This window comes from Temnothorax nylanderi, unplaced genomic scaffold (genome assembly GCF_030848795.1).
Source record: "Temnothorax nylanderi isolate EJ_2023f unplaced genomic scaffold, tnyl_v1.0 TNYL_tig0052_pilon, whole genome shotgun sequence".
In the NCBI taxonomy this organism is placed as follows: Eukaryota; Metazoa; Arthropoda; class Insecta; order Hymenoptera; family Formicidae; genus Temnothorax; species Temnothorax nylanderi.
In genome coordinates, this window is record NW_027249114.1 from 493,928 (window position 1) to 507,167 (window position 13,240).

At 42.8% G+C, this 13,240-nt stretch overlaps 2 protein-coding genes across 2 annotated transcripts in view; both read left to right on the forward strand.

Moving 5' to 3' along the window:
- The first annotated feature begins 593 nt into the window (after positions 1-593).
- LOC139772648 (cilia- and flagella-associated protein 69-like) lies at positions 594-6,475 on the forward strand. The gene is made up of 11 exons (XM_071706491.1): positions 594-1,134; positions 1,526-1,958; positions 2,342-2,582; positions 2,816-3,116; positions 3,334-3,512; positions 3,590-3,741; positions 3,856-4,060; positions 4,293-4,600; positions 4,854-5,068; positions 5,231-5,662; positions 6,214-6,475. Exons 1-11 carry the CDS (start codon positions 895-897, stop codon positions 6,412-6,414), a joined length of 2,907 nt encoding a protein of 968 aa, XP_071562592.1. The 5' UTR covers positions 594-894; the 3' UTR covers positions 6,415-6,475.
- A 514-nt stretch (positions 6,476-6,989) lies between these two features.
- The window catches only part of L(1)g0289 (lethal (1) G0289), a 32,678-nt gene continuing 26,427 nt past the window's right edge, over positions 6,990-13,240 (forward strand). The window contains exons 1-2 of the mRNA XM_071706490.1: positions 6,990-7,094; positions 7,779-7,989. Of these exons, the coding sequence (XP_071562591.1) occupies positions 7,029-7,094; positions 7,779-7,989 (277 nt within the window). The 5' untranslated portion in view covers positions 6,990-7,028. The remainder of the gene's footprint in view (positions 7,095-7,778; positions 7,990-13,240) is intronic.

Genomic DNA, 13,240 nt, shown 5'->3' on the forward strand with positions numbered 1-13,240 from the left:
CGGTTAAGCTTCTTAAACACATGTTGAGTTTTCTCGCGAGACATGGGGATAATTTCGCGACTTTATTTCTAGAGATGCTAATTGAGAACAAGTGTCGATTTGCAAGAGCATCTTTCGCATCTAGATTAGAACGACGCGACGTTGGAGTGCACCATCATAAGAGAATTTTTTTGAATCGCATAATTTGAAGGAGAAAGGAAAGGCCCGTATCATCCGCTCGTGAGTTGGCGTGTCAGCGCCCAGGGAGCGCCAGTTCGTGGACCATGATCTGCTATTATCTTTACCTACGCTGCTTTCTTTGTGCAAACGAGATTTATATAATACACGTATCTCACGCGTGATTCCGTAAACCAGAGTTTTCATTTTTCAAGAACATTGCATATTGTTGTATTACCTCTACATTAACATATTTTTAAATAATAAATTAACATATCTTTCTGTAATTAACAGCTTATATTGTGACAAAGATTTAAATAAAATAATAATTAATGAGATACGGAGAATATATTTTCGTTATTTTCATTCACCCGTGAAAATTAATGTCCTTTTACATTCCAATAAATCTGATCGATATAACTGCTATCATATTATGCAATTGGAGTTTTAATGCGAACGTTGGTTTCTAATTAATCGCCGAACACGTGTTACCGGTTCGGCGCGCGGATCTTTCCTTTTGAAGCGTCTCTCATCTCGTCGAGACTCGAGCCGTCTTAATTTACCGATAACGTATCACCGTGGAAGAACCGGAATCGGTCACGGTGTATCGCGCGGAACAAGATACAGTCGATTCGCGACGCGAAGTTAATTTATTATCGACGATTAATGTTCGAGCAAGATCGTCGAGTACGATGTATGTAATTTATATAACTGTCTTTCGTGAATAATTTAACACAAATGGAGCGGAAACGACAGGATCGTCGTTTCACCGCCGTGGAGTCCGCCTGTCCGAAATACGTGATCTACGATTTTCCCGTATCACATTTGAACGACGCGGAAAAATGTCGCCGAATAGATGCGGATTATACCGTGGAGAAGCTGCGAAAACTCGTGTCCGATCCCGTCACCAGCGATAATGTCGCACGAATATCACGACTTTTGTCTGATTATCTGCGTGAGATCGGCGACGACGGTTACGTATCCTTTGCACAAGTTAGAAATAAAAATCTCTTTGATTAAGATCTATTGGGGCTCGCTGACTTTTGAAAAAAAAAAAAAAAAATACGTTATATCTGTTTTTAAATATAATTTAGGAGATCTACATTTATTTTCGGGAATAATTGTAGATAAATAAACGATAAATGCGAGTATTGACAATTATCTAATTAATAAAATACTTTTGAGGCCTTAAATAATATCACTTTTAACAGAAGCATTATTTAAAAATTAGTATGTAAAATGACTTATTATAAATTAATTTTTATACTTTTACTAATACTCACTTTGCTTTCACTCGCACAAGGTGCTCCAATTTATTTGATGTTTCCTAATCATTTTCTCAGTATGTTTCCTCAAAGACGTCTTTCAGCCAGTCAAACACCTGCCGGCTGTAATGAGGGTGCTAGAATTTCTAGCCTGGAAGACCAGGGAAGCCAACGACTATCGGGCGCATCTGGACAGGATGTTGCAGTTATGCAGTCAGCCGCCTTTGCTGAAACACACTTCCGAGAGTCTCGTTAGCTCCGCCGTAATGGAACATTATTTCACGTTGCTGGGTTATCTTCTGACAATTTTGCCCGACGAGGAAGATGTTCAACGGATTCACGCGGCTCTTGATTGTTTATTAATCAAAACGAAACCAAAGAACGTCGCGGCAGTGAAACTGGATTTTCGTCGTCGAGCTATGGAGAATTCTAAATTGCCGATTATCATCGTTGAATTACTCGAAGCTGCTATGCTGAGGATGTACCAGAAGATATTGGAATTGGCCTACATGCTCGCCTCGATCTCGAATCAATGCTGTGAGTATTCGCGAATCGAGAGTACCGAAATATTTTATATATTGCTTAAATTATTATAAAAACATTACCCTATCATTTCAATTCAGTTTAAATAAATTTCTCCTAAACGTTTCAAGCAGAGAGAATATTTTTCAAAAATCTCTTTTTAAAGTTATATAATTTGAATTTATTATTAAAAAGAATGTTCTAATGCAGTCTAGCAGACCATACTGAATGCTTTTCACAAGCGCATAATTTATTCAAATATTATTCCGACGGATAACGCGCGCATGGATGCCTGAACGTTAAAGCGAGGGCGGTTTAGCCGCGGAGGAAAATGCCTCTGGCATTTCTCATTCTCTTTACATGCGTGGGTTACAGCTTTCGTACATCCCCGAATAAAGGTTACAGGATGCTGCAGGCCGGTATACTGAACACGCTATTCACCAGGATGGATCTTCCTTACGCGACGCAGCCGCGCTGCACCAGACCGCCGGACATACCCCTCGAGGGAGAGGAATATTCGTGGGACGTCATGCTCTTGATAATGAAACTCTTGTGGAGCCTCATGAGATCGGTGTTATCTCCGAATACACTACCGGAACACCTGAAGGACCTTCCATCGCTCAAGCAATGCGCCATGTGGTATTATTTATCGTTAACACGCCTTTATTGGCAATTAAAAATATAAAAATAAAGTGAGAGAAAAATAACCACAGAATAAATGTTATTTATTTTTGTTGTATATATGTACTTTTTTTTTAACTTAGATATTATTTCTTTATTATTTGGGTGTTATTTATGAATTTGTTAGGTAGTTTTTCTTTAATAAGGACGAGTCATTAAGCATAAAATATACGATTTCTGACGCAGTACAGGGGCTTAAGATATTCCTTCAAGCGGCAGATACTTCGCGGTCAATATTGCGCCGTCAATTTGAGGATCAGAAACGACATTGCCGCATTGATCCTCGCTGGAATCGTGACTCTATCCTCGTGGGATCTTGTCAGTAGCGGTATCGCGGAGGATGTCGTCAATCTTTTACCCGCAATTGAATCCGGCAGTACTAAAATATGGACAGAAAGTGTGAAGTTCTCCGACAATGAAGAGGATCTCTTCTTCAAAAAAACCCTGCTGATGATCATCGCTCATCTCGCCGATATCGACGTTTACGTCTTTGTAAATTATTCTCATCAATTTTATCTCATAAATTTTGAATAATATTATAATAAAAGAGAAATTCAAAAAAGAGTATAACAATTTTTTTAAACTTATTATTTTTTAATATAACTTTTTCGAGTTTGAATATTCAATTTCAAAACCTATTTTAGCAAAAAACGTAACTCATTTTAAAATTTTTAAAAATGTATTAACGGAAAGCTTTTTAATTTTTTAGATAATGAAAAAAGCGATGATTATGCCGATTATTCTCCGGATTATTAAATCCTGCATGAGCAATAAAAAGGATAAAGGATCTTCTGCGTCACTGATTCTGTTGGAGCACGCGATGCATATTTTATCACTGTTAGCGCCACGATTAGAGACGGAATTTGTGAAGCGCAGAGGCACTTTTACGTAAAAAAAAAAGAGAGATGAAAAATTAATCGGATTTTAGTAGAGAAATCAAATAAAATAGATTTTAATACTCACAGATTACTGGCGATGCACGAGCGAATTTTGAACGTGGAATTCGACGAGCATCTCGCGATGATTTTTACGAGAACCGTCTGCTCGATAATCCTGCAGGCCGACGCTCTTCTTCTGGAGAATTTCCAAAAACATGGAATGATCCCGTTATTAATTAGTACGAGATATCACAAAATATATTTCATACTGATATACCAAATATAAAAAGTGTTACAATTTTTTAAATAATTCTTGAATTTTTAATAAAATATGTTTCCTTTGAATTTTTCAGAATTAACCAGCAATATAGTGTGTCTAAATAAGCTCACGATGAGGAGGCAACGAATCTTAACGTTGCTGCTGATCGCCCTAGAAGGTCTCGTGAAAAAACAAACGTCTGTTCAACAGCTGTGCGAAGAACGAAGCATTGAGCTCGTCTTAGAGATATTCGCAAAGTGCTTGTATAAAAAAGACGAGGACTTCCAAGTGGATCAGCGGTAACGTTCGCCGTGGCAAATATGATTTACAATTTTACATAAATATTGCTTCTACGTTATAGTAATTTTTTATATCAATTAACTAACTTGTTAAACTAATTAACAAGTTATATAAAATACTCACCAACAATTATAAATATTGAGGATATTAAAATTTAAAAACGTTACATATTGAAATAAAAGATAGAAGTAGAGAAACATTAAGTATTGATTTCTTATTATTTGTTGACAGACTTCTGTTAGCGATAGGCGCTTACATTTGGAAGTGCGTGGTGCCATGTTCTGGGAGTCTCCAGATTTTCTTGAGAAACGGCGGACTGTACTCCATGCTGGATATTGTCGAGATCGTGAGCTATCCCGTGAGATGTTTGTATCTCGGTGCGCTGACCGATATGTGCGACAGCACCTTTTGCGGCCCGTGTCTCTGCACCTGGAGAGGCGCCGATAAGAAGACAGGTTTGATATCCTTGCTCGCGACTATCTGGCGAGAAGAGGAAGACAGGGTCGGTATCAAGAGACGCGCCGACGATTCCATAGCAGGTGCATCTCGCGAATCAGAATGTCGAGCTCCGTACGGAGATTTTTCCTCACGGAAAATCTACTTTAATTTAGTATTGTTTGAATTTTGTAATATTTTATGAAAATTATTGAAAGATTCTAGACGCAAAAAAAATATGTCCAGAGATTTTCTCGATTACTTATGTATAAATTAAGGAGAAATCTAAACAGAAAGGTTAAATAAATTTTTTTTGTAATTTCGTAGTCGCGATTAACTTTTTGTTTGCAATTTCAGATCCTGAATTTCCTCAGATGGGCACTAAGCAGTGGACAGACACCTATCGTTCGCAGCTTACGGAAGACGTTAGTCCCACTATAATCGACATGATCGGTTCGGTGCGATCGAAAATCTTCAGTATTTTGAAAATCATCGAGAGAGACGGCGACAAATACAAAACCGCCAGAGAGCATTACAAAATTCTACTCGACAAACTACCAACGAAAGATCACGTAAGACTTTTTATTTCTAAACCAGTAATGATATAAAAAAAACTAATAAAAATATAAAATAACATGCGAATTTCTAATGTCGAATGTTTGAACATAGTGTGTAATATTAAATTTTTTTCATATAATATTAAAACAATCAGTTATCTGAACCTTTTTTTTCAGATAACGCTGTGCTGCATCGACATGTATCTACGACTGAAACTCGGCCAGATGTGGACGGAGCTCAGCAGATACCTGGAGCAGACCGGCGTCACCCCGCTGAGCGTGGACGCACATCTGATCGCCCACATGGTGCAGTGGCACCGTTCATGGGGCTTCCTAATCGAGGACCGCCAGAAGAAGCTGACCGCGACGGTCAGGCGCGCGGATGAGATCTCGGAGAGGGACGAGCTCGCGAGGATACGCGACGCCAGGCTGGCGCCGACCCTGGAGGCGTTGGACGAGGTGGACCGCATCCGTCGCACGACCGACAGATCGTACATGCTGCGGAAGAAAGATCGGCAGAGGCGACAAGTGCGCGCGGCCCTCTCGTTCCCGCGCGACGCCGACGCCGAGCGGTGTCATCGAACGTTTTCAGATAAGACGAACGTCACGGTAAAATAAAAGATTTATGTCCATTTCTATATCAGGGTGGATTAACTTTCTCGGTTTGACGTACTTTTTATCCTTTTCTAACACTAAAAAGAGAAAAAGATAAAAACCCAGGAAACCTGCTACCTGACGTTAAAAACGTCATTAAGACAGAATTAATACGTCACTCTGCTACCTGGGAAGCATAAATTAAACCGAGTTTAAAGTTAATCTACATTGATAGAAATGGACACATTAGAGAATTAAAGAACAACAGTTGATGTGCAATACCATCGTTACACTAATATCGATACACTAAAATAATAAGATGGATTTTACCTTGAATTTTTGTCTTAATTTTATATAATAATATTAGATTCTAATTTAGTTCCGTTATATTTTTATTTGAAAGTTGAAAAGGCTCTTTCCCGTTTTAATTGTACAATTCTGTAAGTCTGAGTAATTTTACGATAAATGTACAAATATTTTATCAATTTTACTCGCTTACATTGGGGCGCTATTCTATTCGCGTGATATTTTTTCAGAGTAAAATTGAATGAAATAATATTTTCCAGGTGATTCTCGGGCAGCATCAATTGATCGACACTTCGCATCTGGAGGATCCTCGGAGCGATTTCACGAAGATATCTCCGGTGTCACCCCCCGATTCGCCCCGCGAAGAGATCTTCTCTTCGTTCGAAGTCGCTTCCGCGAGTTCTCCGTTCTATGAACACCGATTCGCAGACGAACGCGCAATCGAAAGTCTCAATCGATAGCCTGCGCGTTGCTTACGTCATCAAATAACAATTTGATAAAAATACACGAAATTAAAGAATCGATTGCAGCAAAACATCCTCTTCTTGTGACGAAGCTAGTGTTATCTTACTTCGATACAATAGTTGTCTTCCTTGTCGACAAGAAGAGGTAGCGTCAAGGAAATGTCATTTTTTATTTAACAGTAACTGATCGAAGTGACCTACACGCGTTTATAAATATACTCCAAGCTCGAGAGAAGAAAATCATCTTATCTCATCAGCAATTAACCCATTATTAATATATCGCTTCTTCATTTTTATACGCTTATGTCTTCGTCCATTTTACTAATTAGTCTTCAATTACTTTTAATTTCTTCACTTTTTTGATTCCTGAGAAGGACGTACTATTCTGTACTATTCTGTACTATCTGTACAAAGATCATCGGTTCAACGGCGCGAGTCGGGACACCTCGCGCGAGCGATATCTGGCGCGTTATCTGGCGTGCGAAGCGCGCTTCATCTAGATGAGACCATCTAGATAATCTAGATACTCTCGAGGCCGCTTCGGAGTGGGCGAGAGTCGCGAGAGAGACTGGCGAGCGCGGCGAGCGACTAGTGAAGTAGTGAGAGCGAGCATGCCGTTCGCGTCGCAAGCGAGTGCTGTCGCCGTCGCCGCCGTCGTGGTCCGCCGTCGTCCGACGGTACCGGTTTGAAGAGCGAGCCGCGCGCTTCAGGACTAGCGACTAGCCTCTCGCGAGCCCAGTAGACTCGCTCGATCGTCTCCGCTCCGTCCTCGCGTCAGTGTGCCGCGCGACCCGCTAGCGAATCGCTCTCTCGGCGAATCGCTTTTTCCTCCCGTTCTCTTTCTTTCTCTCCTGAGCGACGCGCAACAGTTTCCGCGCGAGCAAAAGCGGAGCTACGCTACGCGGAGCGGTCGAAGGAGACGCGCTTTTTCCGGAGCACCGAAACCGTTTCCGGAGCATCCGCTTCCCCGCGAGAGGAGAACCCGCTCGCTCGTTCACGCGGCGGCGCACTCGGCCTCCCTTTCCCCCCCCCCTCTCCCCGTCTCTCCCTTCGCCCTTTTATTTTCTTCCCCCCGTCTTCTCGCTCCCTTTCTTTTTCGCGAGTCACCCTTCGATTCCCTCTGTCTTTCCTCTCCATCCGGTTCTCCCTTCGCCACCCGCGCCTTTGTGCGTCCCTCGCTCCGTCCTTCCACGTTCTTCCGCCGCCGCCGCCGTCGCCGCCGCCGCCGCTGCCGCAAGCGTGCGCGCGCGCGCGCGCTTACTCGCTCGCCGCTTTTCCGTCGCGCTCCGCTTCGTAAGACTCGCCTCGTCGGCGAGCGCGCTATCGAGGGGAGACTCGCGACGCCCGTGTTTGGGTTTTAGCTTTCGCGCGAAGCCCTTCCACGCGAAGCGGAAATACAAGACGGAGTAGAAACCCCTCGTCGTGCCGACGTTGACGCAATTATGGCGCGTGAGGAGAAACGGTGGTGCTACTTTGACGGTGCGAATGAACGTGGAAGGCCGACGCGGATCCCGCTGCTGCTCGTCGTCCTGTGCGCTCTCCTGGCCGGATCCTTGGCGGTCGCCGAGCACGGTGAGTGTCGTGCGTGGCCTATGTCTGTGTGTTGAGGTGTGTGTGTGTGTGTGTGTGTGTGTGTGTGTGTGTGTGTGTGTGTGTGTGTATACATGCGCGCGCGGGCGTGTATACAAATGTCATTTACATATTTTCTTACATATGCGCCGCGGCTAGTGCGCACACGGGCGCCTTTCGATAACCTGTTGCGTATCGCGGAGGATTCTTTTCGGATCGGGCGGGGAAGGCGCGAGCGCGAGATACGACGTGAGCGGCGGCGCTCGCAGGAGAGGAAGAGAAACGTACGACGACGGCGCTGTGGAGCGAGCGAATAAGCGACAGAACAGCCGATATCTAAACCATTTCGTTTTTCTTTTTATTTTCAAAACATCTTCGTTTACTCCCCGAGAAGGAAACGAAGCGGGGGGGTCAGATAAAAGAATTCTCGCAGATGGCTAGGGGGGTAAAGGCAGGTAAAGGGCGAGAAAAGAAGAAAGGAAGAGTGTATGAGAGAGAGAGAGAGAGGGCGACGAGAGAAAGGAAGAGAAAAAATCCGGTCGCTTGTCTGGGTCTTAGACCTTTTTTGACGCCGCTCCCTGCGTGATCCCGGCGACCCCTTCGTCCTCATTCATGGCTGCCTCATGTTCATCCGCTGATGCAACGGGATCGGGAACGCTTGTCTCCGGAATAAGGTCGCGCTCTCTCGCTCGCTCACGGCCAAAGACGCCGAGCGATCGTACGCGTTAACGGTCGTAGAGACGAGGATCGATGGCACGTCGCGAGTATCCGCGAAATAATTGGCAGACTCCGATCAGCGTAACGCGAGATAAATGAAGGAAGAAACGCGAGAGGCCCCCGTCGAGTTTTCAAGATTACCGTATACCTAGATATCGTATATTATGAACGAGCATTGTGTTATGAGCCTTCCCTCCCTCCGCTGCGCATAACTATCGTGTCGCTTATCACGCTGATGTTGGTTGCCGCGAGCCCTTCGATTTAATAGGTTGTTTTTCCACTGAAATTACGAGCGTCACGCGACGCCGTAATTACTTTGTCGCTGGAACACGTTGTTCGGTTCGCTTATTAAAAAGGGACTGCGCTATACGATACATCTTTTTATCGTTCCCTCTCGTTAAGATCGCTACCAGCTATCGTAGATTCTCCGACGCCAAGGCGCGAGAGGAATTTTCGCACGCTACAGTTTTGTAACCCTTTCGTCGCTGGGGATAACAATACGGCGAATTCGTGAGTGATAACTCAAAGGGTTATCTCTGGATCACTCTCCGCATACCGTTGACGCACCTTGATCTCGCGATTGCGAAATCGTCTGCTACTTGCTCGAGGGGGAGGGGGGGCACCGTCGCTCGGTGTTGTGCCCCTTTTATTCGCCGCGTGTGCCTTCGAATTGCGGGAATTGCGAGTCTTGCGACATTCGCGACTGACTGTCGTCGGAAGCGGTCGAGGCATCGGCTTATATTGTCGACGTCGGAATCGTCGGTGTCAGTGGTGTCATCAGAACGTTGCAGAATGTCAAAAGCTGTTGTCAGTTGTTGACATCGCGAGTTCGCGTTTAAACGCTTTCGCAAATTGGCGATTCTATTACGAGCAATTCTTGAATTACATTACGTCAGAAAAATCGTTAGTAATATTAAAGGCAATAGAATATTTGCATTGTCAGGCTTGCGTGATGGATATAATATATACAGGGTGTTTAAACAAAAGTGTTACATATTTTGAGAGCAGATAGTATTCGTCAAAGACAAAAGAAAAAATGTCCAGTAAACATAGGTTTTAAATTAAATACCTGTTAAGATATGGAGTTTCTCTATTGCATACTATAGGAGGTGCTCTACGTAGTTCCCATTCATTGCCACACATCCTTCAGACCCTACGTCTCAGAGAATCACTCATACTAATACACCTGGTTGCTTTCGGTTTTGCTGACACGCATATTCCTGTTTGTACGTCATCGATGAGTGTTGAAAACAACTAGGTCTTTAAATGTCGGCATAGCCAAAAATCTAATTAAAGGTCAGGGGATCTCGGACAGGTCAAATTATTAGACCACCAATCCATTTCCCGTTAAATGTCTGGGTTGGGTATTGTCGCGTCGAGAGCACGTCCTATAGTGTACGATAAAAACTGGTCTTAATAGGTATTTGACTTACGACCCATGTTTACTAGACAGTTCCTTCTTGTTTTGATGAATACCTACTACCTGCTGTCAAAATATATAACACTTTTTTTAAACACCCTGTATATTATAGAATTACCTTTCTTTATCTTTAGTCGCGGAATTCCTTAAATTAAATTGCAGGGGTTATAATTAGATACGAATTAATGTAAATTCCTGAGAAACTAATTCAGAATTCCGATTTCGTAAACATTTTTCGGCGAGATCCTTGAAAGGACGTCCGAACGTGCGAAGACGTATTTACATTATTGACACATACTTCATTCTTATCGAGCGATTACTCAACACCCGGAACATCAAGGCAATAATTTCCATAAATTCCCGCCTTCTTTTTCGTTTATAATAACGTTGTCGCGTGCACGCAAGTCATTTTTTTCTTTTGCAGATGGTAACTGATATAGAGACACAAAGGCAATTTGTCACGAATGAGAAGTCGCTTTATAAGTACGAGGTCGGAAAGGCAGAAAAATATGTTTCGCGGATGTAGCTGAGAAAAATGTCAATCGTGTGTGTTGAAAGGCTCATACGTCTATTATTGCATCTTCGCTCGTTTATATAGCAGCCGTTTGCAGATTGCAATTGACGGTTATTAAGCTCTTGTGTGTGTAGCAGATGTGATATATATTATCGATAACATCATATCATAACAACACAATTTTATCATTAAATTAAAACTATAGAACTTTTTTAAATAAAATTCTTCCCTCATATTTTTATCGAAAATTATCTTCAAAAAGTTAAAAAAAAGCTTCGTGAAATTATGCGATATTATGCACTGCTCCCGAAATGCAAGGCATTGTCTTGTCAGTTAAAGAATCAATAACAGAAATACTTCATAATGCGTGAATGGCAAACTCTCCCGCAAGTATGTTATGCGATGCAACAAGCGGCCGCTATCCATAATGCATACGCGGGCGGAGTATTTTGCAGAAATCGATAGATTAGCTTGTAACGCGATACGACACTTCTACAGTACGTGTCGCATCAGCTGAAATTACATTTGAGTAAAAGTAACACCGCGAATACGAGAATACTGTACTAAAGTCTCATTCTTATGAGTCCAATTTTTGGATTCACAACAAATGCATCCAACGATGGAGTTCCTTGTGTTGCACTCGTTAACATATATTATTTTAGAAAAGAAATACGAATTGGCCCTAAAGGCGTGGAATTTAATTCTAGTATTCGAATTGCAATTCACGCGACGTGATCGAAATAACGAAGACAACTCGGTGTTTCGTAGGTCGCATAGGCAAAGGTAAAAAAAAAAAAAAAAATAAAAGTAAAACGTAAATCCTGCCGAGGCTCGGTCCATTAACGCTTAATAATTCAGGAGAATGTACATGTGTCCCTCACCTGTCTCTTTTATCTTTATACGCATGCCGTAGTGCTACCATCGTATCTGAACGCTTATCGCGCTCGGTTATCGGTGATAGTCGCAGTCAGTCGCAGTGGACCACGTATCCGCATTTCAAGAGAGAAACTTCGGTAAACAAAGCAACGTGAATAAATTTAGATAAGCGCCCGTGACCTCTGAATTCGCACTGCCCGAGGCGGTATGCACGTGTGCGTCCAGATAACGCAGTTGGCACGCCAACATATCGTTAATTTAATGTTACGTTAATTTATTTCAATTACGAGGTGGTACCTCTGTATTTAGAACTAATTAAAGGATCGATTTGTCTCGTTTTGTTTGTAAAATATTTGTTTGTCCGACATTCCATTGAGACACCTCAGGTCGACTTGAGGTCGTTTAATTCGCGAGATCGATTTTGACTGGCGTCTTGTTTACGAGTCTCTCGAGTATAAACGAGTCGTCGTCGCGCGCGAAGCACCGGTTTACGGTGGGAAAGCAGGGAACGATGATACGGGATATGCCGGGGAAACTCTAATTTAACGCGTTCACTCCGAAAAGTAATCGCGCAAGTTGCGGCGGGACGCGGCGCGATACCATTCGTGACGTTCGGTCTCGGTAACACTTAATTCGTTCTACGAGCACGAAACGCCTCGTCCAGCTGAGCGCGTAATTAGATCTCGCGTAATTCCACGGCGGCGAACGCAATTTTAAAGTGCGCCATGGCACTTTAATTCCGCCGATGAAAACGCCTGGCCACGAAAGATGCGCGCTTATCTTGGGGGCTATTAAATTATGTTAAAAAGTTAACCGCAAGTAGCGAGTCTCTTTTTAGCCGGTTGAATTTAATATGCAAAATCACGTACGTAATTTAGCTTTTTGAATTTTGCGAATGCAATTATTTCCGCGTCCAATTATAACGTCGTTGGATATTCATAATTCGTAATTTATAATCTTTCTACGATCGCGTGGAGCGGCTTGAGTTTATAAAAGAAACTATATACGCGTTCTCAAAAATAGAATCATATTATTTTTTAAACGAAAGACATATTTCTAGGCTTATCGAGTCGTTATCAGGTTTGTTTTCTATACAGAAAAATTCCACGAACAATTCCCGTAAGGAAAGACGATTAGGGATGATTATGGTGCTTGTCCACCTGCGAGTAAAAACTCTCGATAGTAGCTCTCGAGAGTGATTCTCGCACATGGACATACTCCTGAGAGTACCTAAAGGTACTCTCCATTTACGAAAATCACTCTCGAGAACTACTCTCGAGAGTTTTTACTCGCAGGTGGACAAGCACCATTAGTCAAGAGTAAAAATTGTTCTTCCCAGAAGAGAGCCGCCGAACTGAAACAATCGATCTTCGCGTAAAGACAAAGGCACGTTCGTCAGCCGTTTAAGAATGCGAAATTCCGCGGAATGGACTTTCGCGCCACCCGATATTTCTCGCGAAGCGATCCGAGCGCGGAAACGCTCTCCGCGAAGTGTAGAAATTTGTCCTCGTAACACTTGGCTTGTCCGCGTGCATAATCTCGCTTTTTCCAATGCAACGCGTCCGCGGGATTAAATAATACGACGTAAATGACACGTTCGCGATATCGAGATTTCGACTCACGACGAGGTGGAAGGGAAGCTGATAAACACAATTACGAAAAATCGCAATTATTTCGGTTTCTAACAATTTTTTGTGTTTCTGTCTACTTTCCGTTTGTATTACGTA